Source organism: Fringilla coelebs, assembly GCF_963513975.1.
Source record: "Fringilla coelebs genome assembly, chromosome: 1".
NCBI classification, from domain to species: domain Eukaryota; kingdom Metazoa; phylum Chordata; class Aves; order Passeriformes; family Fringillidae; genus Fringilla; species Fringilla coelebs.
In genome coordinates this window covers 44954197-44976564 of record NC_140028.1, presented here as the reverse complement: position 1 = coordinate 44976564, position 22368 = coordinate 44954197, and the positions used below count along the sequence as shown (strand labels likewise).

General features: G+C 38.0%; 2 protein-coding genes across 2 annotated transcripts; both read left to right on the top strand.

Annotated features, from left to right (window-relative positions):
- Positions 1 to 1677: 1677 nt before the first annotated feature.
- Positions 1678 to 10771, top strand: LOC311155840 (transthyretin-like; the record flags this gene model as incomplete). The annotated part of the gene is given in 7 exon segments (XM_084209277.1): positions 1678 to 1716; positions 1719 to 1746; positions 1749 to 1766; positions 3150 to 3184; positions 3961 to 4100; positions 8652 to 8787; positions 10664 to 10771. Coding segments are annotated over 7 exon segments (504 nt in total).
- A 2152-nt stretch (positions 10772 to 12923) lies between these two features.
- On the top strand, positions 12924 to 19610 carry LOC311158379 (transthyretin-like). Its single transcript, XM_084213748.1, has 4 exons — positions 12924 to 13025; positions 14713 to 14840; positions 17436 to 17571; positions 19259 to 19610. The coding sequence occupies exons 1-4, from the start codon at positions 12957 to 12959 to the stop codon at positions 19364 to 19366; spliced, it is 441 nt and encodes a 146-aa protein (XP_084069874.1). The 5' UTR covers positions 12924 to 12956; the 3' UTR covers positions 19367 to 19610.
- The last annotated feature ends 2758 nt before the right edge of the window (positions 19611 to 22368 follow it).

The following is a 22368-nucleotide window of genomic DNA, read 5'->3' as shown; positions in this document are numbered from 1 at the left end:
ATTAATCCTAATTCTTCAGAGATGAACTTTAATTGATTTGGAATTCAGATAAGCCTCAAAGCATTCACATATTTGAAGATTATCTAAATTTTTCCATAACTGGTGGTCTCACACTTGTTGGCTTCCATAAAGCTGAGGTTACTGGGTACACCAGGGACTCTTGGCTGTTCTCTTCTCCAGCACCCAAATAACCCTGTATGCTGAGCACCCCTTTTTCTGGGTTTCACAAGTCCCTTAGATCCCAGATGCTTGCACTATATAGCCTCATTCTATCTCTGTTTTAGCTAGGTTACCCTACAGCTTCTTTCACACCAGGATTCCTAAATACCCCCTTCTGTTGAGTTTTCAGTAACTCAGTTTACTCTTTTTTCACTAAAGGGCATTTATGCTGCTGCTCTGTGCTAAGCCTCTGTGTTGCACCACTTTTCCTGGGTCATGCATCCTGCTAGCAGTCTTTGGGAGCTGCTCTCTCTCCAGCTCTTCATGTCAGCTTCCCTCCTCCTTCAGAAGGCCTAGAGTTTGCCAGCCCCACTTACATTTCAGAGCTCAGCCTCTTTTCATTTCTCCTTCTCTTATTTTGTATCTGGGGTAAGCTATTCAGTATATACGTTTCAGAATCCCGTTGGACAAAAAATGTTGAAGAACATTTAACAACAGACAGACAACAGTCAGTCAGCACCTGCTGGATGCTCAGAAGTTATCCATCCTCTTTCTTCTTTTCCCTCCCACAATCATGTTTTGGCTCTCTACCAAGGGAGAGCCATCCTTCTCCACCAGCTGTTCCAAACCCCTAGTTCTTCACATGCATTTTATGGAAAATATTACCACAAATATTACTCAATTGAGGCTGACAATGGAAGGGGGGAAATCAACCTAGCCTTGCTTTCACTAGGCTATAGTATTAGGTTTGCATGGATTTTAATAGAATTCTGTATAAATTCTGGATACTTCATGATCAGAAGTGAGATCTAGTAGATACTCCTTTTTTGCCTTCTCACTGAGTCCCCCTGTATCGTAGAACTTATAGAAATGATCTAGTTGTGTGCAAAATGTGTGAATAGAGATTCACAAACACACAAAGTCTAATTTTCCACTCAAACTGGTGTCCCTGCTAGTAGTCAAAGAAACCCTGTCTGCATTGTCTGCATTAGCTATGGGATGTTGAGAGTTGAAAAAAAACAACAAATGAAGGACAAGGAATAAAAATCATATTGGAGCTAGAATTTTTCATGCTTGTTACTCACTCTAAGAAGCAGCTGCCAAAAGGTCAATCAATGTTATAAAGGAGGGAAGCAAGATAATATGGACAGCTGAAATGTACTATCCCTGTAGACCTGATTTTTCAGAAACTGCTACTTTGCAGGAAAACCTAGAAAAAAATCATTATTTCTTAAGTAATTTTCCCATAGGAGAGCAATTTCTCTTGCAGACAAGTGCCAATATAATTAACTCTTTAGCATTATCTCCTTGCAGAACTGCTGACAGCAAAACACAGGACAGCCTACTTGCCCTAGAATACAGATCATTTCTCTTCCAGACATACAAAGCTTCATTGCTTCAGAGAAATATTCACAAATAATGAGAACAAAATGATGAGGTAATATGTTGTTGCACAGATCTAGGAGCAGCATTTGACTTTCCAAGATCTGAATGCAACCCCAAGCATTAGATTGCAGCATGGTTTGTTCCTGCTGGGCACCTTGCACTGACTTTTACGTGCAGGCAAAGTGTGTGTAGAATGTTACTACATATCAGCCTGCTTTGCTGTATAGACAAAGGGCACTTTGATCCCAGTGCAGGAGATTACTGTATTATAGATTTTTTCTCAAAAATCAACTTTGCCTAGAGAGAAAAACTGCCTAAAGCAGCCTGAAGGCATGAAAGTCTCTGGAGAATACCATCCGTGATTTCTCTCTAAGACTTCCATCATAATCCTATTAAAGAAAACTGCTTTTTGTTAGAATACTGTGAAATCAGTAAAAAATGAGTGCCAGCTCCTGAAAAGTGTAGATTCAGGGTTGTTTAGGATGTGGCAAAAAGGAACTGCTGGACAGGTCAGTTTTGTTTGCCTCTCAACTAGCACAAGGAACAGTATGGACAGTTTATGTGATGCACCTGAACAAAATCAGCTATACCATGCCAGCTCCCCCAGATGACTTCTCCCAGCTTAGGCTGGGGCTGAGTCCACCCCTGAGAAACCTCTGAAACGTGTATTTGTACACTTACAAATGTAGAAATGTACAAACATACATGTAACAATAACATTCCCAGCATAATAAAGGTTTGGCAACCTTAGCCCGATGTTAACAAAAGCTACCAGTCTTTGCTGGCTGCCTTGCCTCTTTCTGGGGTACATCGTGTAAGAGAGGACTCATTTCATTTTTCTGAGACCTTTAGCTTCCCAGGGGGACAGCTCTTTACAAGTCTTTTCCCAGTGACTAAGAGGAGACCTCAGTGTCTACCTGAAGGTTGGCCAAGATGAATAATTAGAAGCTTGTGGTGGGTGACAGAGTGTGTCAGATCCCATCTAAGTTGTGTCTGAAAACAGAGACTTTGCTCCTTTCCAACAAGCAGGGAGACTGATTGGGAATCCAGCACTGCTTGAGCCAGACTGTGAACAAACTCCATCACCCATGTACTGAGTCTGCATCCGTATGTGGGATCTGATCCTCAGAAAACACTGAATATACTGAGAAGAAACATGGGGCAGGTGCAGAGAAAGCATTGGGGCGTTATCATGCCCAACCTGAGGGCAAGATAAAGAAATTCTCCTAGAACTAGTTGGATTTCTGGGCAAACAAAGGTCATTTGTGTTATTTTGTGGAGGGCTTTCTATGAGTGTAATCTCCCCAGGCAAGGGTCATGTTTGTGTCCGTTACTTATTTTCTTTTCTCTAGTGATCCTGCAGTCCTTCCATTGACTTCAATGGCAGTGCCATGAAGCAACGGACTGACTCTAGGATTGGGCTATTTACTAAGCAAATAATCAGAATCAGCAGTTTTGGAGTCATATGGGCACCCAATAAGCAGCCTGTTGTGTTGTTGGATTGGCTATAAAATCCCAAATCCCCTCATCTCCTGGCTGCTGGCACCAAGGCTCACTAACAGCAAGCAGAATGGCCTTTCAGTCTGTGCTCTTTGTTTTCTTAGCTGGACTGGTATTTTTCTCTGAAGCTGCACCACTGGTGAGTTTCTTTGTTTTCAAACTCAATCATTACAAGAATGATAAATCTAGATTTTCTAGATTGCTAAGATCCTCCTCATCCATGAAATTCCATAACCATTGGGTTTGTCAGAATGTTATTTCTGGGGTTTTTTAATAGTGTTCTTCAGAAATCTTAAAACTTTTTTCTTTTCTTGTAATTTACCCACCTTTTTTAAGGTATTATGGAAGGGTCAGGGATCTAGGTGGTGAGACCTTTTGTTTTGCTTTGTTTCTATCTGTTCATAACTCACACCCTGTATCCTCAATAAAGAGGCAGCTTCACCAAACAAGTGCTTCTCTAAAGCACTAAAAAATAGTTTTGAGGTTTGACTAAGGATTTCTTATGATGTAATAAAGTCCAAGACAGGGATATTCTTTCAGCCTTAAGATGTGATATGTATTTCTTTGTTGGTTTCCCTAGATAACATACTTTGTCTGCACTTAAAAGAACTTGCTGTTTTCACATTTGTGATGATATTATAAAGGTATAACATTATACCATTTTCATAGAGCCATTTAAAGCAACTCTAAATATTGATCAAACAATCTGTGTGTGTGTAATAAAGTATCAGTATAAGGCTCTAAAATATTCTGCTTAAGAAATAGATGTTTGGAAATTAGCTTTGAATAGCATTGGCAGAGAACTTGCTTTTAAGTGAATGGTAATTCTGCAATTAGAATCTATCTTTTCTTTGGGAGAAGGTTTTTGCAGGCTTGGTGAACAGCTCCTATACAACTTCTCCTCCTTTCCCCAAGGTCTCCCATGGCTCTGTTGATTCCAAATGCCCTCTTATGGTGAAAGTGCTGGATGCAGTCAGAGGAAGCCCTGCATCTGATGTAAATGTTAAAGTTTTTAAACAGGCTGAAGATGGAAGCTGGCAGGACTTTGCTGTTGGGTAAGTTGTGTGATCTTCTGGAGCTGTTTTTGAGGTGCCTTGGGCAAGCAATTGAGGAGTTAAAGGTATGGAGCTCTGATCAAAACAAAAATATGTTTTCTGACACGTACCACTCTATCAGTGTCCACAGCACATGAATTCTGATCTCAAATCCATTAGATTTAAGTGGAACTTATCCGTGACTGAAATGTTAATTGCAAAAATATGTTCAGATGCTCATCTTATCTTTGTAAGGGACTAGTTTTGATGCTTATTTTTTCTCCTAGCTTCAGTATTATCTTTCCTTTCTATAGAAAGAAAAAAACCCCCACCTATTTACCAGCATTTTGTAGGTAATCCAGACTAACCTATCTTCATATGCAATGGATATAGAGCTTTATTTGCAGCAGTCACATACCAAATCCTCTCTGTAAGCTTTGTCTGCGCACATGTAAATAATAATTACATTATTCATCCTCTGCTGTGTATCAAATGTGCTGGTTGGAAGAAATTCCTGGACCAGAAAGTGTTTGACAGTACTATTGTAACACAACACAGAAGCAAAATCTCAGCAGTTTGAGGCCATTTCGCTAGCTCTGAATGTCTTTTTCTAGAATGACAGATCAACACCAATAGATACCTAGCATCCTTACAAATACCTTAGGACATCACAGAGGGTCAGACAATAATACCTTCAGTCTGGGACAGGTATATGAGTAACAGAAGAACAGAGTTTACTAAAATTCAGGTAGCTGAGGTATTTAGACATTTAACTTTCATTGCAAAAATTTGTTGAATCAAATTTTTAAATAACTCAAGAGAAGTTTCCAGGAGCAAAAGAATATTCAAGCACAGAATGATAAGCACAAGAATGGACAGGAGTCAACTGTACATTTAACTGTCTTTTACTAGGATTTTTAGAGCCTGATTTACACATAAGCAGCAGGGGAAAAAATAAAGAAAACCCCAGAGAAGAAGACTCTAAGGAGAGATAACTTTCTTTCCATCTGAATGGTTTCTTTTTATATAATGAAAACCAAAAAATGCTTTTCCCCATTGAAAAGTAGCAAGAAATTTTACAAGACTGAAAAAAACAAACAACTCTGCTCCCAAGTTCTGAGTGTTAACCTAGGAATAAATGACTCCTAAAATGGATTTATATACTTTAATGAACAGAGAAACCCCAAGAAAAGCAACACTTTTTTTTCAAGGAAAGCAGAGACAAGGATAATATCTTATCCCTAGTGAGCATTCCTTTCATTACTAGAAAACCAAATTATTTCAAATCTTTCATCAAGTACTGTTTAACAGCTAACGCAAAACACAATTTACAGAAGAATAGGAGAAATGTAATGTCATTATTAAATTCCCTCATTTCTAGGGCATATCAATGTTTTCTTGTTCAGTTTGCAACCCTGCTCTCCACAAGCCCATGGAGACAAATCCTGTAGTTCTTAGGCAACTTCTGCTGACACTTTAGGTTAGTACACTCAAGAAAATCTAATCACATCTTCTTAAACATAAATTGAGAAGATGAACCCTAGGCAAGTGAGAACCATTTTGCTGGGGGATGGCAGTTAAGGAACATTAAATCACAACTTTTATTGCAGGTAAAGATTTTGACATTTTTCCTGATTTGCATCACAACCAAGGCTGCTTTCAGTGATACCATTGACTTTAGGTGATGACGGTTGTTTGAACCAAGTTTTCATATGCAATTACAATTTTATTCTTTTGTGGAAGCCAGAATATCCCTGTGTTAAAACAGCTGAAAATATGAATGAATCCAGGAACACCATCTGTAAATACTCCTGTCAGGTGAATAACATTTTGAAGTTACAATACCTTGCAGATACATATAGGAAAGTTGCATTTTGTACAAATGTCTGTTGTAGCTATGTTTTTACCATTTTGTTTTCTTATGTTTACTTTGCAAGCACACTTCATGGAATTAAGCAAATGTACTTAGCAACTGTTGAATTTGAGTAATGGTGTTTAAGGGGCAGTAGGGGAGTTAGAACAGTAGGAGCTGACTTTATTAAGAGGCTTATTTCAAAATGACTCTAGCTAAAAATATGCAAGAGATAACTTGAGCTAAGACATACTGGAGAAGGGTTTAGGGCACAGAACATGTGATTTGGATTCCATATGAGCTCCTCCCAAGACTAGCTTTGATCTTCTCACTCCTCACAAGTTTTTGGAAATCTAAGTCTTATCATGTGGTTCAAGAGTTGCAGTCAGAGAACACAGTTTTCATGTGACCGAGGTTACAAGTTATGAAAGAAAAGACTTCTGTGTATTTTGAAGTGGTTCCCCAACCCTCTTTCTATTTTTTTTTTTAACTCCAAAATAAGAGCTAGTGTTCCTGAGATATTTCCTCATCAGTCTGCATCTGAGAGCACAGTTTCTCTCAGAGCAGTATGTCCTAAGAGTTCATAAACATCATTGCAGAGACAGTGTAGATTAACCTGGCCACAATATGCAACTAAGGTTCAGACAGTCAAAAGGAGGCTCAGGACCACAGTATGGGCTGGCACTGTAGTAACTTTCCTTGGAAAGCACAGCTTTTTAATTTAACTGTCCATCTTGCAGCAGATGCTGGCAGTCCACATCCTGTTAAGAATAAGGAACCATATTATATTTAGTCCCCCACTCAGACAGAAATACAAGTGCTGTTCAGAAGCAACCACAGCATTTTGCTACCAGTGCTGAATGCTGAGCATCCCTGCCTTGAGCTAATCCCCTCCAGGCTCTGAATCACACACTGTCCTGTTGGCTCTCAGCGCAGCAGTAATGCTGAAGGGTTTCCTTGTGAGACCAGTTGCATTGAATGGCTACCACTTAATAATTAAAATAAAGAAAATGCCATTAACTTCTGGTAGCAGGCATGCCTTTTCAAGTGAGCTCTTGTTTCCAGTTTCCCAGCTGCTCTGGACAGTTAACATCTGACACTCTGGAGCAGCCTCCCTTAGGGAAAGCACCATTCCAGCTCCATCCACACTTTTCTCAAACTAAAACTAATTTGTTTTTCTGAACAAAGATTTTGAGGCAGACACCATTTTTCCTTTTAATTGCTTGTCTGGACTATCCAGATTATAGGCAGAAGTACATGGATTGCTAACTTCTGCAGGATCTCAGTAATTCTGTTTCACAGCTTTAAGGACACTCACAAATGAATTCTTTCTTCTTTTATTAAAGCAACATAGATCAAACCAGGAATTGCTAATTAAACTAAAAGAAAACCGATGCATACACTTTACAAACTGACTGTGATGCTTGTTTCGAATAGGGCTTTGATTCCCAGCAGGTTTGGTCTGCCCTGGAAACACTTGGTTACATTTGTATTGGGCCAGTGAGATTTTGTCAGTCTTGACAAACAAGAAAAATGAAAATTAGCATGGGATTTTCAATCCTGCTACCTCTTAATTTAAGCAAAAGCTCTGTCATTCAGTCTTTTTTTTTATTTACCACCATCAACCAAAGATTACAGGTAAGGTGAAGGAGGAGAAAGAGACTGGGAAAGAAAAGACAAATAGCACAACTGATCCTGTCACAGATAAGTAGCATGTCACTGCTTTCTCCACTTCCTCTCCTCCTCCTCAAGTTTGTTTTCTGCCTAGGCAGTTACTCCTTGCCATAAGACAGGAAAGTTCCACTAGTTCTCCCAGTCAAGGCTTTCTTCATTTTTCCTTCAACTAAATCGTGTGGTCATGAAGTGCTATAAATACCAAATAAATATTTTCAGCAGTAAATGACCATAACAAAAACAAACAAACACAAAAGGTTAAAAAATCAGAAACTAAGTAAAAGGAGGGAAAAGAGATAAATGGGGTTAGGAGCTAAGTATGTAAATATTTAAACAGCTGTCATACAAAGCTTGAAAAGCCTCCTTTTCAAACAAATAGGGTGCAGTGCCAGCTATCCTTCCTTCTTGCTACTGGAGTTTCTCTGTCCACAGTTTTTTGTTCTGAGCTGAGCACACAAGCTCTGAGCTGGGAATTCCTATTGCTCATTTATATGGTACCCAGTGGAAGTGGCCCCTGCTCTCTGACCAAGGCATTGTAATTCAATTTATTAAAATCTTATGATACTTAATAGCTTTTTCAAGACATTATCACTAAGGGTCACATAAAATCACAACAGTGTATAGGAATAAACTCCAGAGCCGCAGCGCTAATAACTGGAAAACAAAATAATTTTTCAATAAAATTTCCTCTTCTCTCCTTAGTTTTATTTTGAGATTTGGCATCTTGCCTGTCATCATGACATTCCTTCTCCTAAGACAGTAACCTTTGGTTCCAGAGGACATTGGGTACAAGTTAGACATGATACTAAAAGAGGGACCTCAAACCAGCCAACTTTGATTTGTGATGCATATGGGTGAGTTGGTAGCAAGGACAGACTGCAATGTTTGGAAACACACCCTACATAGAGGGAAGGAATTATTTCAGATTATTAGGCTGCTCAATGTCGAATTTGGCACCTCTGTTATTTCATATTCCACACCGACTGTCTCTGTTTAGCCTCTAAACAATAGTATGAAATATTTAGATAGATATTTAATCATTACAGGAAAACCACAGAGTATGGGGAGATTCATGACCTCACGACAGAAGAACAGTTTGTAGAGGGAAAGTACATGGTGAAGTTTGAAACCAGCTCCTACTGGAAGGCACTCGGGCTTTCTGCATTCCATGAATACGCTGATGTGAGTAGTGGCAAACATCCTTGATAACCAGTACACACTGATAATAGAACACACTGCCTGTGGAGGGGCATCAGCTGGGCAGAGCAAACACAGCCCTTTAATACTGAAGGAGCAGCAACACTCAGTGAAGAGGTTCACTGCCACACAGACCGGGGCAAATAGAGGCAGAAAATATCCAGCTAAGCCACAGGAAGGAGCCAACTTCCCTGCAAATGCTGACACTGCTCTTCCAAAGTGTAGCTGTGCCCATTCACCCACTCATGCCAGTAGGGAATCTTGCTTGAAAAGAGCTACATTATTCAATAGTAGACAGTGTTCATAAAAACAAACAAGAAGAATAAAAAAAATATACTGCTTTTACTGATGTTGAAGGAATGGAGAGATTTGGAACCCTAATTTTATAGGAAATAAGCTATGCTTAAATCAGAGGTATTTCCCCTATATCAGTCACATGAAAATCCCTGAATTCTATTATGACATGCAATTGCAGGAAAAAAACTATTCAATGATGTTCAGTACCAAAATGTACAACTTTAAAAAAAAAAAAATGTATAAAAAAAGTAAAGACATAACCATAGTGGGAAAGGAAAAGTTGACTATTTCATTGATACTCAAATTTTGCAAGGAGGTCAGAAATGCAATCATGTCATGTCTCTCCCTTTGCAATCCTACACTGCTCTATTGTATAAATATTCTATTTCTACCGCTATTGTGTAAATATTCTACTACATTTACTTAGCACATCCAAAATCTGTTTAAATTCTTCAGGCTCAATCTGTCATTAACGTTTCCCCAATTTAAGTAGTCTGGAACAGCTACTGGTGGTGTTGTAGAACATTTCAAACCACAAGTTCATGGAGCTCTAGTGGAAGTTCTAAAACAAATTACTGAGTCTGAGGTCCATAAAGTCTGAGGTGCAGTTTGGGTGATTTAGGTACAAAAAAAAACCTACCAAAAGTATTCCCTAACCATTTGTTTTTTTGAAAGTTGTAAGGGGTACACCTCAGAAAGTGCTTAAAAGTGCCTGACTGAGATTGTTCCAGCTAGGCTGAAGAAGATTTTCCTTGACATAACAGCCTAGAGACCAACAAGCTAATCTGGGAAACGGGAAGAGTTCAGGGGCTGACTGTGTACAGGGTAACTGAAGCCTACAATCCTCATGCCCCAGCAGCTTAGAATTTGGTCATAGGAGAGAACTCTCTAGTCCACTTATAGAAAGTGTCTCATGATTTAGAAAATAGATCAAATAGTAAGCTAAAGAAAGCTGGAATTTAGCCCAGGTGACAATACTTTCCTGGGAATGGTGTGTCCCAAGTCCCATTGGACTAATTAGAAGAGCAGCAGATTTGAATTGTCCTAGGGCAAGGATCTCTCCTTGTTCTGGTAAGTCTAGCCACTCAGTTCTTAATGCAAAAACTGATCCATCATCAAGGATCTTGAAAACAGGAGGGGGCACTGAAGTACAGAAAATAGCTTTGGGCTCCAGCTGCCTGCCTTGTTTGGCCACGTCACACAGGGGTTGTGTTTAAATTCCCTGGGTGGAATTTCACCCCTGTCTTTCTTGCTGGTCATTTGAGACACCTCCCCCTTACCCTCCTATTCCACATCACAAAGCAATTTGCCTGGCTCGGGTGTGGGTATTTCCATCCACCTTCCCCACAGCTGAGGCTCTCTGTGGACCACAGCCCGAATCTCACAAATTCCTCAGTCCTTGGCAATCACAAAGTAACGGGAAGCATTACCCTTCAGAAGGGTAAAAGCACTGAACAGAGCCAGCAAAGTGCTCTGCAGATGCAGTGGGGTGTGTTGCTCAGTTGTTGATCAGCTGCTTTGGCTGTGTGGTGTTCATGATGACCACGAGTTTTCCCTTTTCCAGGTGGTGTTCACTGCTAACGACTCCGGCCACCGCCACTACACCATCGCCGCTCTCCTCAGCCCTTTCTCCTACTCAACCACTGCTGTTGTCACTGATCCCCAGGAATAAACATGTACTGTCTTTTCACACCTTCCTCCACTAGAACTATCAGAGGCCTTTGGGAGGAAGGTTTTTCCTATTGCTAATGCATAACTTTTTGCTACATTAGTTGGTTTTTCTCCGTTTTGTAACCTGGCAAACTTCAGACAAGTCAATAAAATATTACTTCTTTAAAACAATTTTGAATCAATTAGTGGAATTTTATTGTTTTCTAAATTATAATGATTTGAATTAAAGTGCAAAGGACATCTGAAAAACACACATGGGATGACACTTGATTTAGTTTTGTTATCTTCCTCCACTGCCTTAAAGAAGTCTCACCAAATACATTGGCTCAAAACAGGAAATCCATATAGTTTTGTTACCTTCAAATATTACCAAATAAATGTAGTCAAAATAAGAAAATCATCTGTGCTACTCCAAGTTTACACACAGAAAATATGGTCCCACTATCAACCTGGTCACAGGCTGAATAGGTGAAATTCTGAATACCTAGCAGCAGAACAAATAATGCAGAAACCATTGAAGTAAGTATGACCAGAGAGCTGAAAGAGTTAAAACCTTTACTTAAAACTTCAGGTGAACCTCAACACATTGGTGTCTCAAGAGGAAAGCTGGTTGCTCAATCAATCTAGGTGGTACTGAAATAATTTCAATTAGCACTTTTTTAACATTTTTGATATTAAAGTAATTATTTGACATAACACATCTGGCTACCCTATATAGGTGCATTCCAGTTAAATCCCTAACAAGTCACATCTGTAGCCATCATTAAAAAGAAGTTAAAAAAGAGAAGTGTCATCTTAATAGTCTCTTCATATTTTTAGAAATAGGAAAAGGTAAACTGCAGAGTGACTGTGATTCAAATAAAGTTGCTGATAAACTGACTAAAGGCTTTGAGGGCTTTAGCAGTGATTTCTGTATTGCATTTAAAATATCCTGAAGTAGAGGAATTGGTTCTAACTGGATTACATAAACTACAGAGAAAGAAACTGAAATCATGCCAGCCAGAAACCTGCAGCACTCATTTGCCACTGACCTTGGAGTTTATACCCAGAGCCTGCTGGGATGACAACATGGCAAGCGAATTCACCTGTTACAAAAGCTTGCCTTTAACATTTCACTGGTTGCTTTTTCATGGATTTCTAGATGCTAGCATAGTTACACAACTCTTGTAAGCAATGCAAACAGTTTCAAAACAGCACCCATCATAAAGTACAGAGATTTCATGGGATCCTGCTATTTCTGGAGCTTGAAAACTGGTAGGTTTCATTTGAAGTATGTTTTGCTAAGCCCTCAAAATAGGACTTAGATTTGCTCATATAGATATACTCAGGGGAAAAAAAAAAAAAAACAAACTACCCTGCTTTGTAGTCATCCATCTGATGAGAGGATAAACCTAGTAGAAGAGTGTATGTACATATGTCTGAGCAAAGATCAGAAAGACAAAGTTGAATTTCAAGAAGCCACATTTCCCTCAATCAAACCAGATGCTTCTGGCAGGAGTTGACTTGCAGTTATATGGGGAAAGTCCTAAGCTTGTACTGAATCCAGGGGACAAGAGACACACAACTTAACATATTGTTAAAATGTGCTTCAGAAGTTGGTGTGTAGGTATCTTGCTGCCATGCTGAAAACCAAAAGTAATGTATTTTTCTTTCTAGGGAAAGTGTAAGATAAAGATGTAGCCCACAGATTATCCACCTACATTTTATTAGAGGTGGGGAGGAGAGCGACACAGAGAGAAATATCTTAATTTATGAGCATGGATGACTCAGTAAAGCCAAGCCATAACCACAGAGGATTTCTCACTGAAATAGCTGAGTTTACATAAAATTTGTATTTCTCTCAGGTATATACAGCAATTATTCCTCAACACAGGATTATTCCTCAATAAAAAGGGAAAAATACAAAATAGACATTTCTTCGAAGAAAATTGACACAGTAGTTGAACTAGGCAACGTTCACCATGTTTCCATAGACAAGGATAGAAAAGACTTATTTTCACAGACAAGGTTCATGTTTGTATGGGTTACTTATTTTCTCATTGTTTACTAAGTAAATAGTATGAATCTACGTGCTGCAAGTCATAGGGTTTTTCTGATAAGTAGCTTCATTTCAGAGGCCTTGATATAAAAATCACAGCTCCCACCATTTTCTGCTTGCTGACACAGACTTCCTAGTGGCAGACAAAATGGCTTTTCATTCTGTATTTCTCGTTTTCTTAGCTGGCCTGGCACTTTGCTCTGAAGCTGCACCATTGGTAAGTGTCTAAGGACTGAAGTCCTTCTACTGATGTAGTCCCAATTATTTTCTTTTGTTGTTTTTTCATTATTATTTTGATTTTACAGTATGTACTGACTGTAGTTCTCTGCAATTACTCTTTTCTGGTCCTTCTTTCTCCTTCTCTAGTGATTACTGAGAGGACTTTACAGGTAGAGAAGTAGCACTTGTCATTAACACAGCAACTACATGAAAAACAATGTAAAACAAGACAGGAAAAACTATTGAATTCATTAGACAAAAAACCTTGAGCACATGATGAGCAATCTGTGTCATGAGGAATTTCATCTCCTGCTGCAAAATCCATGCTAGAGAAAGGCCTTTTCTAGACTTCTGCCTTACTGCTCTACCCACTACAGCTTAAATCCCATGTAAGTAAGGAGCAGAGCTAAAGTCAGGATTCTTCTTTCAGAGGGCTCATTTCTCCCAGGAAAGCAAGGTAAAGATTCAGGTGCTTCAGCCTGAAATTCTCCTACAACAGCCTTGTCTCTCTCTCTCTCTCCCCTCAACTACTCATTTTTCCTCTCAACTCTGATCCTTGGGAAAATAGCACCTGGCTAATGCTGTCGAGGAATTAGGGTTCCATTGAACTCCCAGGGTGCAGAAGTCAGGAATATCGGTGGTGGCAGGGCAGCCCTTCCTGCCAAGGCCTCGCCAGTAACACCAGCAAGGAGCCACTGCATTGCAGAAAGGGAGCGTGGGGAATCTGGGTGTACAGATTGATACATGTATAGTCTGATAGCAGTATAGACACATGCTGATACATAGTCTGATACTAGACAGGGTTCCTGGCCTGTGGAACATCCCAGATTGTAAGAGGGCATGAAAGAGAGAGCTCTTAATTTTTACCATCTACAATTCATTTTGCAATGATTAAATGGCTATCAGTGACTGCTATTTTGAGATCATCCCTGATTAGCACCTTCTACAAAGCTCTATTTTCTCTCTCTTCATCTGCAGAATTGGGTAAGGTCAAAGCACTGATTCAACTCTATTTTTGAAAAGGTAAAGCAGCAGGCCATAATCACTACTTGTGATGGATGTATTGGGATGGAACTATAGTCATCCTGTGTTTGAAGGAAAGTTTTCCTCTCCTGTCCTTGGGTAGCGACCAGGGTTGACAAATCTGATTCAATGTGCTGTTAGGAGAGAGTCTGTATTTGGTGCTTATCATGTTTACAGCAGAACTGTAACTCTGTGGCAAGAGAGATAGTTCTGTGGAACAAGGCATCAGAGACTCTCAAATCCAGAAAGCTGTGCTCAAATTGCCAGTCCAAAATACAGGGGAAGAGTTGGCAGATATTTAAACATTGCTACTACCTTTGAGGATGCGATTATTTCCTGTTGAGGCCACAATTTAGTTACAGCTCCATGCTGGAGATGATGTGTAGCTAAGCCATGCCAAAGAAATAGAAATGTGGTCTCACACCTGCAGTGCCTCCTTGATGTACACGGCTACATGCCCAACAGCTCCTGAAATCTTCCTTCCTGGCTCTACCATATCCAGCCCCCAGAAAGCTTCAGATTATGTTTCCTCAGTACACAGCACTATTCTCACGGAAAATATGGTCTCTACGGTAGATCTGAAAAATAATATTCCTTACTGTTTTATGATGCAATGTCACTTACCCTTCTTGCAACATAAAAATTCTCTCTTCCTACTGCAGGACCCTCCTGATGCCAAGCAACCTCTTTCTGTAAAAGTTGTGGATTCTGTCCGAGGAAGTCCAGCTTCAAATGTTGCAGTTAAATTATATAGAGAAGAAGAATCATCTTGGGAACTGTTAAATACACAGTAAGTCACACCAAAATAATGAGTGAAAGATGGGAAAGGAAATGGGAAGAGGCCAAATAGTTGAAAGAGCAGTTCCACATTCTCTAAAGTGAGATGTATGTTTTGCTCAGAGGGAAGATAACATACAATTGAATTAACTTGCTGCAGACTGTCTTCTAAATGTACTGCAGTTTCAACTACCAAAATGGTTTTATGGTGCTTTATAAATCTTATGAACATGAGGAAGTATTTTAAGCTATCCTTTAATTCAGTCATCACTTCCTTTAATTTTGTTGCAAAGGTCTATATTACCTTTAAGTACCCAGCAATGAACTGCTGCATTGTTACCTGAAGTATCAGATAGACTCTTACATTTTGAAACCAAGACTCTGGTTGAGAATCCTACCTTTATTGGCCATTTTTCATCTTTCTAAATGGATTTTCATTTCTTACAACATCACAGTTTTAAAAAGAAACTGTTTTGAATATATACCACATCATATTTGATAGTGTTCTTTAATTCAAGATAAAGGACTTAGCCAAAAGGAGAAAATTTGGGGATAAATCTTTCTCACCTTCTCCCCCACAGAGAAGCAATCATGCCTCAAATAATAAAAAAGCATCCCCAACTATATAAATATTGCTATGTCTTTTGAAAAACTTAATTGTAGAATTTAAGATGCAGATGACTTTTTTAAATTGCCCTCTATTTTAGTATATATTAACACTTAAAAAAAAAAAAATAAAAAGCAGTTTTTACTTCAAGTATAGCCTGAAATTAAATTGGAAAAATTCTTACGGCATACACAGAATGATCATTCTTTATTCACCAAGCAATATTCCACTTCCACACTAAGCTCCTCATGATAGTTGCAAAGTCTCACCTGAGACCTTTCCAGGAATGCTAAAAGTCTATTACACCTTTAAAAAATAGTGAGAAAGGGCTCTCAAGGGCTAAAGCTGGCATAGCACATGAACTTCAACAGTGCAATCCCAGACTCAGACGCATTTCTATAAATTTCTGCAGAAACTGCTCAAATGCTTCTTTGGTGTCACGGAGCAGTGGGCTGGCACAAGCAACATTGCTCTTGTGTGTCCTTGAAAAATATAGGTACAGTGAAGGCCACACACACTTGTATGATGTGGGGAAAACAATCTATTCATGTTGTCCTGCTTAAATTGCCTCACTCCCTCAAGTGAGAAGACAATTTCACACATATTCTATCACTGTAAATGCGTGACATTTTCCAGTACGAGTGTTCAGTTCACTTATCTTCATTTCTGAGCTTAGAGACTCTATATAAAGGTACCCATAACAGCTGGGTGTTGATTGAAGTCCCAAAAACACATTTAACTTTTGAAACAAGGAGCAAAGTAGCCTCAAGATAAGGTAAGCAAAAAGCATGCTAATACTAAATTAATCTCTCCCACTTTGATAATTTGTAAATAACTGAATGCTAGCAAGACGTCCTGTAACAAAATCAAAGATTTTGTTCTCAATCAAAGATGCATTTGATATTATCTGAAAAAGCCTATTAGAGAACTGACCAGTTATCTAGCAATGATCAATCTATGGCAAAGGAAAAAAAAGAGACAATTGAACAGATATAAAACTTCTGATAACTGACTACGGAGCATCTTGCAAGGTATAAATGGTATTCTATACTTTATTTTCTAAGTTACATGCAAAAACAAATCTTAAGTATTGCACTGCACAACGACATTATTTTTCTCTGCAAGCAATTTGAGTAAAATATGTTCAGAAAAAAATTGGCAGCTAGAACAAAAGACAGTGGTCTTTACATACCAAAATCAGGCACTGGCAGCTCTGTCATTTGTGAATAACCTACCTAATAAAAGACCTCCTAGTATTACAAAACTTATTTCACAGAAAGGTGTTTCAAAAAAGGAACATGTCTGAGATAGCATTCAATATTGCTTCTGGACCCCTAATGGGCTGGTCTTCAAAGACCTATGGTATAATACCATTACTAGGGCTTCAGATAACACTGATAGTATCTTCAAATAAAAAAAAAACTGCCTGTTTGTTGAGGCCAATACAAACCACAAGGAATTCCATGAGGCTTCACTGCTAGCTGACCTCTGGTCATTTCAAATAGCAGAACTCAAATTTCTAATAGCCGACTGTAAACAATATTTATACTGATAAAATAACTCAATGCATTTAAATAAGAAAGAAAACCATGGAAGAATCAGGACAGTTGACCCTACTTAGTTGCACAGTGAGTGCATCATAGAGCTTCCATGTTGCTTACAGCAGTGGTGAGGTTTTCCCTCTGAGTGGGTTCATTTAATTGAACTCCAAGACTCTGCCAAGAGTCTATGAACAATAATGCCAGTTTTTGGCTGGCCCCCAAACCATGCAGAGTTAATGAGATGGCAGGCAGCCATCTGCTGTGGTCACTGTGGAAGTAGCAAATGCCAAGATGAGCTCTGATGCATCCATAATACAGATGGACATAAGCCATTCCAGATCAATAGAAGTATTCATCCTATTACTTAAGCCACACACCACTCAAGTTCAATTGCTAAAAACTGCATCTTTCTCAGGCTTTTAACCAAACTATAAAAGTGTGTTCTTCTACCATTACACAGAAAAACCAATGAAAAAGGAGCCCTCCCAGAGCTTACAACGAAAGAACAATTTGTAGCAGGGTTATACAAGCTTGAGGTTGATACAGCCTCTTACTGGAAGAGTCTGGGCTTGAATCCCTTCCACCAACACGCTGATGTGAGTACTCCTTTTTTCCTCTACTTCAGTAGCAAAGAATAAAGATATTTAATATGTGTGGACTTCAGTTACTAACTGCGTATGTTGAACTTTATTTTCAGTTTAAAATATTTTCACATTAACACTTTAAATACACAGTCTCAAAGCTTTGAAGGAACCTAGTCATGACAGAACCCAGTTACTAGCTCCCCCACAAGTCTCAAAGCTCCCCAATGCATTATTTATGGAGAGGTTTTCATTCCTTCTACCTCTACTTAAGCCCATAATTTTTTTTGTGATTATTCTAAGTGTTTGAGGGACAACAAGTGGAATACTCTGTGAAGTCCCCTGGGAAAAGCATTAATCTGTCTTTTGGAGACAACATTTTCATGGCTACAGACAAAGTTCATTATTTAGATTTTTAACGAAACAAAAGTATGTACTATGCTCTGGATGCTTGGAGCCCCAGTCTACCACAGGAAAAAAAAGGTATAACATGCTTCTTTAACTTGCCTGGGACAAATAAACTGGTTAGAGGACAGTGTTCCAAACCAGGTACTGCTGAGGGATCTGGGGACTGTCTCCTTCCCCTCAACAGCATTAGTGCTTTCCTATGACCTTTCAGTAGCAGCAGTTCTGTATTAGTTTTTTGTTGGACTGTGATAGATCTGCTTAGCTGTTCCTTATCTCCGTGAGGAAAAGGTGGCTAACGCTTGGATTAAATTCTCTCTCTTCCAACAAATGAAAGATGACATTCTTATACTAGACAATAATGAAGGTTAGAAGGCTAGATAGCCTTGCCTTCTGTGGAAACTGAAATAAAAAAGGGAAGAAAGATTTACAGCATGTAAGTGAATTGATTGTATATCAAGATAATGGTTGACTGGAAATTAATTTAATCCAGTGCCTTCTTTCTTAAAAATAAGCCTCAGTAGGGAACATATTTTGCTCAGTTCACTGGTTGTTTCATATGCATCTTTTTTATTAATGTTGAAAGGAGCACAAGCTGCGCATCACAGAATGCTATTAAACTGTCTATTTTAAAAGCTGACACCTCTCATCTTACAACACAAAATAATGCATTATGTGGAGTGAGAAATCAAAGGACAGGATGTGCTGGTCAGGGAGATGCTAATAGGGTTGTGGTAAATCATTCATATGTAAGGTTATTATCATGCTGTGGCCAGATAACTAATGCAGTCTTTCTCTAACTACTAGATTTTGAATCAGAACTAAAGAAACTCATTGTTTTCTACTCTGGCCTAATGATAGCTAGTGCAACACTGTTTAATTCTGTTCCTTGAAGTACAGAACATGGTAAGAGCAACAAAATCATTCCAACACTTGAAAGAATGGGCAAATGAGATAGCTTTTTTTTTTAAAACAAAGAAAATCAATGGGGTTCATAGAAGACCTTCATAAGGAAACAAGAAAAAAAAGTCTTGTTGCTATTTATGAGTACCAACAACGAAATGCCAGTTTGGATAATAAATAAATTGAATAAAGTCTTAAATAATGTGACATTTATACTTTTAATAAAGGGTATTTAACCAGCAGAAAAACTGTGTGTTACAAGCAGTCACACTTCAGAGTGAGAATACTTCTGAAGTTTCATGTGAAGTTACATACAATGATCACAATGACCATCTAGGCTTTTATGTAGAGATCGCTTCTCATTTTGTCTCATATTTGTTTTTTCTTTTTCCAGGTGGTGTTCACAGCTAATGATGCTGGTAATCGGCGTTACAAGATTGTTGTTGTCCTCAGTCCCTTCTCTTACTCAACCACAGCAGTAGTTAGTGAGCCAGTGGACTAAAAGCTGACATTAAGAATCAAAATTCAGTTGTGCAAATTAAAATTTCCCTAAATGATAAGAACTCAGTATCTGAATGTATCAACAGCTTTAGATTTCATAGTAAATCCCTAACAGTAAGTTTTTTATTCACTTTGTTAACCTTAGGAAGAAAGTGTATTGACTTTGTTTTCAAATACTCTTCTGAAAAAAAATACTCTGCATTTCTGTATTGTCAGTATTGCCCTTCTGAATAAAAGTTTAGGATTTGAAAAAACTTCAGGAAAAAAATTTATTGAAATCCCATTATGGGGACTCCAAAAATAAACCAGTCTTCCATGAAGTTGATAAACTAAACTTCTTCTTGCAAAGGAATTGAACAAAACACATCTGTGAAAGGTGTCTCATGAAAAGCAAGCAGACAGAAAATACAGTCCGCCACTACCATCTCCTATGTTTTATTAATGAAGCCCATAACAGATGAAGTCACGTGAGATTACTCACTCAGGGCCTCACATAATGATCAAGATAAACTCACCTCTCAATTCTGATTTTGGAGACATAGAAGTGAAAGCAGGTAAAGCTGACAGCATAGTAGAACAGCATTTAAAGATGCTAAGCAGGCTATAGATACTTAAAATGCCTTTCCTGTTTTCCAATACATCATAACTTGTGACATTTTCAAGGACAGACCAGAAGCCTGTGTTTCAGAAAAGCATATCACTCAAATCTGCTTGAAGAAGCTTATTCATGTATTTGCAGAAAATTCTGCAAGTATTTTCCCAAGTTAAAGTACTCCCCAGAATTACTTGAATACCTCAAATCATCAGACATTTTCATAATAGCTGTAAAATGCAAACAAAAATAAGGGTAACTGATGAAACCTGAGAAAATCAGGTTCCTATTTAATGCCAGGAGAAATATGGATGAATCCTTCTATTCCCATTATAGTAATTCCTATATGGGGTAGAACCATTAGGGGACTCAACAGAAGAGCAATCCTGTCTTGGAAAAGTATGCAAAAAAATTGAGTCACTTAGACCAATAAAACCCAAAGCTGAATGCCCATAAACACAGAGAAAGGGAAAACGCCCTGCTAGCCTAAGGCTTGATCTCATCTCAGCCTAACCTGATGAATTTGGACAGGTGTGTCCTTTTTTTTTTTGCTGTTACTTTGGGGTATTGAGCACTAGAAAAACAAGCATTTTGTCTAGAAACAAAACACAGAGATAATATCTTTTCTACAGAATCTCAGAATAAACAAACCAACACAATCTTTAGAACATTATATTTCATAAAAGACAATGATAAAAAAGTACAAACATTTTCATGAACAACAAAAAAAACCCAAAACTATGATAATACACAGGAAATTCCCAGCATTTGTTTCAGTGCATTTTTTCATTGAGCCTATCTTACCTACCTCTACAAATAAAATAATCTTAAGTACACTTCTGCTTGCTGATATGCAATGGATCCTTTTAAGTTTTTTAAACAGCTGGCTCATTAGTAACCCACTATAACAATTAGTAAACATAACAATAGAAAAATAGAGTGGCAAGATCCAAGAAAAAGGACATTTTGCACTTACTTTTCAACACACTGCCTATTTGAATAATTGACTTTATATTTTATATTCTCTTACTTATATTTGAAATATAGAAAGTGGGCTTGAGAGTATCTTAGCATATTAACCAGATTCTACTTTTAATATTTCTGTAATGTTTTTACTTGCTAATTTGCAAGATCTTCAGAATCTTGTAAAATACTTCCTTCCTCTTCTCCCTCCATGTTCACTCCTTCAAGACATCCCTTATTTGCCTTGTCAGCAATACAAAAGCCAATGTGATTGGCTTCTCTCTACATTTTACAAGAACCATGAAATTATCAAAAGGAATGTGCACAACTCTTAGTTCTGCATTGTATTTATTTTGTTTGAAGGCACTGTCTATGTTAAAATTCACTACAGAAGAGTACTGAGTTCAGACAGGTAGTATACAAATACTATTTTGATGTAATTTGAGATGGCAACTTCTAAAACTTCCCAACAAAGTGATAAAAGGTATTTAGAGAAGAGTGTTGGTCAACAATTCATAATTTAACATCCATCATTTTGGGGCACCAAAATGCAAAATTTTTAAGAACTCAGCTATGTGTCACAATCCATTCACATACTGGTTTAATTCACATTTTTCTAGGACCATACATGATCAATCACTTAAAGCTGTAAAGTTATATTAGTTCAGCCACAGCATATGTGTAATATAGTATGTATATATGTAACTATATATACATATATATGCATTAGATTTTTTAAATTGCACATAAATTTCACAGAATGCCTAAGAAATGGGAACAAAAGCATGCATCAGAAATCAGTACAGACCTACAATACCCAAGGATGTTTCATAACTGTACGTGTGAAATTGTAGGTACACCTGTACTGAAAACAAGAAATCACTTCAAAATTACATGAGGGATTTAAAAATTTATTCAACTGTTCTTAAAGAACTGTATTAATCTGCTATAAAATAAGACTAATTTTATTTTGAAGATATACTTATTCATACAGTGTATTATCTCTGCTTTCTCCATATGCTTCAGAATGTTCTATACACCCAGTTATAGAAAAATCTGTTAGGAGGTGAGCAAACCACTTAAGCATGCTTTTGAAGGATGTTTTCTTCACTTTATGCTTTTAGTTATTTTCATTGTATTATATCATTCCTAAAGCATATTAGATTAACTGGTAGACATTAAGGTAATTCCTGTATGGTATAAAATATCCCTTGCAATTGTTCTCAACTACTAAATTAAATAATAAAATTTCTACTAAATATTTGGGATGCCTACAGCTAAGCTCATAACATTACTGAAGGATGGCTAAGGACAAAATTTGCTGCTGGGATGCCAAAGAAATAAAAGGTGTTTATGGCTAACAAACTTAAAATATAAAAAGCACCACACTATCTGTGGCAGCAATTTAAGAAACCAACATATAGGAATGACTTAAAGTTAGGATTCTT